This window comes from Mastomys coucha, unplaced genomic scaffold, assembly GCF_008632895.1.
Source record: "Mastomys coucha isolate ucsf_1 unplaced genomic scaffold, UCSF_Mcou_1 pScaffold6, whole genome shotgun sequence".
Lineage (NCBI taxonomy): Eukaryota > Metazoa > Chordata > Mammalia > Rodentia > Muridae > Mastomys > Mastomys coucha.
The window spans coordinates 48,119,310-48,124,370 of NW_022196912.1; the positions used below are offsets into that span (position 1 = coordinate 48,119,310).

General features: G+C 46.5%; 1 protein-coding gene across 1 annotated transcript; it reads left to right on the top strand.

Moving 5' to 3' along the window:
* The first annotated feature begins 56 nt into the window (after positions 1 to 56).
* Positions 57 to 4,337, top strand: Ccdc71l (coiled-coil domain containing 71 like). Its single transcript, XM_031356549.1, has one exon. The coding sequence runs from the start codon at positions 337 to 339 to the stop codon at positions 985 to 987; it is 651 nt and encodes a 216-aa protein (XP_031212409.1). The 5' UTR covers positions 57 to 336; the 3' UTR covers positions 988 to 4,337.
* Positions 4,338 to 5,061: the final 724 nt, after the last annotated feature.

Consider the following 5,061-nt stretch of genomic DNA (forward strand, 5'->3'; position numbering starts at 1 on the left):
AGCACCCAATGGGAGGAGCCGAGGCCACGGGAGGCGGGGACTAAGGCGGGCCCATTTAAAGAAAGGCTGAGGGTGAAAGGAGGCAAGAGAAGAGAAGAAAGAGAAGCCAGGGGAGGGGGGCGGGCGCCGTCCAATGACAAAGCCCCGGGGTGGGCGCCCGCCGCCGCCGCCATCTTTAGCCCGGCCACAGGACATCCAGCGCGTCCTCCGCCCCGAGGGGGAGGGGCGGCAAGGCGAGAAAAGTAGCGAGCGGCGCGGGGCGGAAGGCGCCAGCACGAGCGAGCGCCGCCGAGCCGGGCGCAGACAGGAACGGCGGGCAGCCCCGAGCGGCCTCCGATGCGACGCGGCGTGAAGAGGCGGCGGCGCCGGCCCCGGGCCGCCTGGGGCGGCGGTTACGGTGCGGAAGGAGGGGCCGGGCTGGAGGCGTTGGAGGAGAAGGTGGTGTACTCGCGGTCGCAATTGTCGCTGGCCGGTAGCACGGAGGCGCTGGGCGACGCCTTCAAGCTCTTCATGCCCAGCAGCACGGAGTTCATGAGCTCGGAAGCGGAGCTCTGGAGCTTCCTCTGCAGCCTCAAGCACCAGTTCTCCCCGCACATCCTGCGCAGCAAGGACGTCTACGGCTACTCCTCGTGCCGGGCACTGGTGCCCGACCCCCCGGCGCCCGACAGCCGCCTCGCGCGCCGGCCGCGCCCGCGCACAACGCCCAGGAGGAGGCGCCGTGGAGCCCGGGCCGCCGTGGGTCCCCGCAGGCCGCGCCCCGCCGCTGCGGAGCCGGGGCCTCCCGCGTCCTGCTTCGGGGGCCGCACCCTGGAGGAGATCTGGAGGGCGGCCACCCCGACGCTGACCAGCTTCCCGACCATCCGCGTCGGCGACGACGTGTGGGGCGAGCGCAGCCTGGCGGTGGCGCGGCGCAGGGCGAGCCAAGTGTTGCGAGTGGACCTGGACCCGGTGGTGAGGCTGCGCCGCTTCCCGGTGGCCCGGGTGTGATGCCCGCCGCGGCGCCTCCTGCCGGCCGCCGCCCGTGGAAGCTTCGGCGCGCTGGAACGGACTAATGTCAGTCGAATGTTTACAGAACCGGCCCCCCTTTGGTGCACTTTATGCGCGAACAAGGCCCCTGGATGCGGTGCGGCGCCGCGGTCCGGGATCGGGACAGGTGCGGCCCCCACGCCTGCGGCCAGACGGGACGGCCGGACCCGCGACAGAAGTCCCTTTGCTTCCCCACCCGGATGGAGACGTCTCCAGAACCTGGAGGGACACGTGCATTTTCTCCCTCTCGGACTCTACCTCACCGGTCTGGAAGTCCTCCGAAGACTTTTACAAGTTTTTTTCTCCAAAGGAATTTGTTTTCGTGCTTGTGTAATACAGCCAGAATTTTACTTGCTCCTTATGCCCCTTCTGTTTTCTTTTTGACTGTGAGCCCCACTTTCTGGACAGAAGATCGACTATGTTTCCTGATGAGTTGCTGGTGTACGCTCAGGGTGTTCTGAAGCCCACTCGTTTTCTAATTTTTACTGGATTCCAAAGCTTTGATCGAGGTCGTCTTTTAAGAGTTTCAAGCTTATGACTGTTAATGTAAGGATTTGTATGGCTTTGAATTTCATGAGCTCAGTGATTACCAAGAGATGCAAAGTACAACTTTAAAATAAAAGGTTAAGGTGTTTATATATAAAGTTTTATATTGAAATTTAATATTTATATTTACTGAGCTCCTAAGTAAAATGGTAGAATATTCCTTAAAAGTTTTGTTTAAGAAAAGTTGACTTACTCTATTCATTTACATTGAATAAAATTGAAGTGTTTTGAACCACATGGCTTGTGATAAAAATTGAATAAATTTTGAAGAATATGTTGGCTACGAGAATAACGGGAATCCAGTTGGAAGTGTTTCACCTAGCATCCTGGTGTAACATAAATTCAGGATTATTAATGGGAAGAGAATTAAGATGGAAGTTGGTTAGGAGAGATCAATACGTGTGGACATTGTGAATAAACTGATAAACAGAATACCCTTTAGAATTCCCAGAACTGTGAATGATCTATAGGGAGGGGCAGGGGCATTTCTTGGTACCATATAACTGGTCAAAGTTGTTTGGCAGAAAAGTAGATCTTAATTCTTTGTTGTTGGATAACAAGAAATGCCTAAACTCATACTCATTGTGTTTCTGAAAACCATGACAATTGGTTGAGGTTTTGTCCTATGAGTTTTCTTTTTCTCTTCTTCCCATTCATCATTGTGTTTGCAATCTTTGATAGCTGAAGGCCACAGGAATCAAAACATCGAGCCACACAGTACTGACCCTTCTTGTACACTTTTGTAATAGCGTGTATACCATATGGCCCAGAGTGGAGTTCTTGATTATCCAAGTGCCTTTGGTCATTGGTGGCAGCAAGACTTGGTGGGTTTTTAGCCAGTGGTGCCACAGCCAGCTTTTTCTGCAATACCTAAAGGGTCAAATAGTGTTTTTCTACCACTGTTATTTCAGATTTAAGTGTTCTGCCATGGGACATTCCTACAGGGCTGGAACTTATTAAGCCCTCAACACTAAGGTTTGTCTCTGCTTGGCAGTTTCTGAGAATAATAAGAGTTGCAGTTTTGACTCTTGTGTTCCTAGAATTCAATGGCATAGCTTTCTGAATTAAGTATTTTAAGTTTTTAAATAGTTCATGAAAAGAATTATGTCTTTAATTTTAGTGTTTTTGTTTTGTTAAACACACACACATATATACATATATACATACATATATGACTTTATGCCAGTTTCCCACAAGCCTCAGTCTTTTATTCACCACTCAATAATACATTGTTACAAATACTGTTACTTGAGTACATGAAAAGTGGGTCACCATGAGAGGGAGAGTGTTGAGCTGTGTCACGGGAAGCTGAGACAGTCTTGGTTATTAGCTTCCATTGCCAAATGTATTTCAGAGACATGGGATTTTCTTCCTCAAAAATATATTGTTAACTTTTATAGATAACTAGCACCTGATGAAAATGCATTTGTACCACTTCACGTGTATATAGTTTTATAACAAGAAATGAATCCAATGGCCATATTAGAATGTAATTTCAACATGGGATTTATCTAGACACTTCCCAGAGGACTCTGAAATTAGACGTGGCTGAGAGTAAGATGTACCTTAGCCCACGGTGGACAGGTAACCAGTTACACCATGCATTTATTGTCACTGAGATTTTTGACATTTGTTTCTCTCATGCCTTGGTACTTTAGTGCAGTTGATGGTATGCATGAATGCTTCTTTGGCTTATTGATCTGACTGACTAAAGTTTGGATTTGGTTTCCTATGCTGAGTTAGATATGGCTCAAAAACATAACCTTTATTTTGCCAGGATTTTCTGCAGCAACACTTGTGTTGCAACTTTGAACATAATGAAGACACATCTAATGTAGCTGAGGAGTCTCTTATAAGAAAGTGGAATTTTTCCTGGGTACCATTGGACAGGATGTGGAAAGAAACTTGACATTGTGGCCTTTAAGATGAAGCATCTGGATTTTGTACTAGAAAGATACTCTAAGCTTCGTTCCTGGGTAGTTTTTAAAGATGTCCCATTTGTTATTTTGCCCTCTCTCATCTCTCATGGCACAAGTAGAGAGGTCACCTGGGAGGGAGTGCACCACCTCGATAAGCTTTTGTTTAGCTTAGTTCTTGACATTTGAGTTCCTACTTGTGGTGACTGGCACCTCAAGGTAACCTTGCTAGACTCCTGATGTCATTTACATCCCTCTCTGCCCCCCATCACCCAGACCTTGTTGGACTCCTGATGTCACTTATACCCCCCACCCCCATCACCCAGCAACTTACTTTTGCTTTGCTAAGCCCATGGCCTGGCGACAGCTGAGGGCCAGCTCCCGTGTTGATAGTGCAGTGTAGCTGTCCTGGTGCCTATTGATTTTGTCTGTTCCAGTATTCTATGGACAAGTGTAACTTAAGCTGGTAGCTCATGCCTATTGATTTGCCATGTGTACATAATACGACTATTTTTCAAAAGACTTTATAAAAAAAAAAACTTTTAAGATATTTGAATACAAAAAAATTCACAATTTTGAACTTAAACAGGTTTTTGTTGTCTTAAGGGTTGTTATGGTATTCTTTAAATCGGTGACTTTTAATGAACATACATACATAACATTTCCTTTATTGGTGTGTTCAGCTATTTTTTGATAAACTGTTATGTCTTAAGTGCATTAGAATGCAATTGTTTGTAATGGAACTGAAGTGTTTCCCTGGACAGTTAAATGTGCATATGAATGAGATTTACAATTTGGTTGTGTGTTGCTTTTTAACTTATTAATTGTAAATAAATTTTAAGCATATAGTGTCTGGCTTTTCTAATGATACTGAAAGTTTTCAAAATGAGACTATATTTGTGTGTGAATCAGAAACCATCTTAATTTAAAATTTTGCAAACTGGAGCTGGAAGTCTCAAGGTTTGTGTTGTGTTCTGTCTTGTGACTTGTCAGTTCCATAGTCTCTAGGATGGTTCTTTAAACCAAACCCACTTTGCCTGCAATAACCTTTAAAGGGTGCATTCAAATTCGGACTTCTGAGTCCTGGCCCCTAAATACCATTGGGGTGATGATAAAAGGTCTAAGTTCTCTTTCCTTCATATTGTGAAAGTGCCCCATATGTGGCAACAATACAGACTGTTGGCCGAACAAGGTTAGGGGAGAATTCTCATTGCAATCTATACCACTGGAATGGAGTACCAGCAATCTGCAGCAAAGGCAGATCCACATCCTGTGTGGACTGCATTACCTCGTACCCAAATGCCTATCAGTAGGTGGAGGGAGCAAAGGGAACAGCCTGGGAGAGAATTGCCATATCCAATTTCACATCCTTCCAGCACTGGGACTCTAGGTAAATGAGCTTTGTGCCTTGGCATCCTCTATATATCAAATGTGCTTCATAAGCTAGTGGGATACTGTAAAGGTTGAAAAGGATGTTTATTCTGGAGATATGGGAAATGCTTAATAAATGTTATTGACTGGAAGTATGAAGGCTGAGTATAGTATAGAGTAATGAGAATTTCTCTCTCAGTTT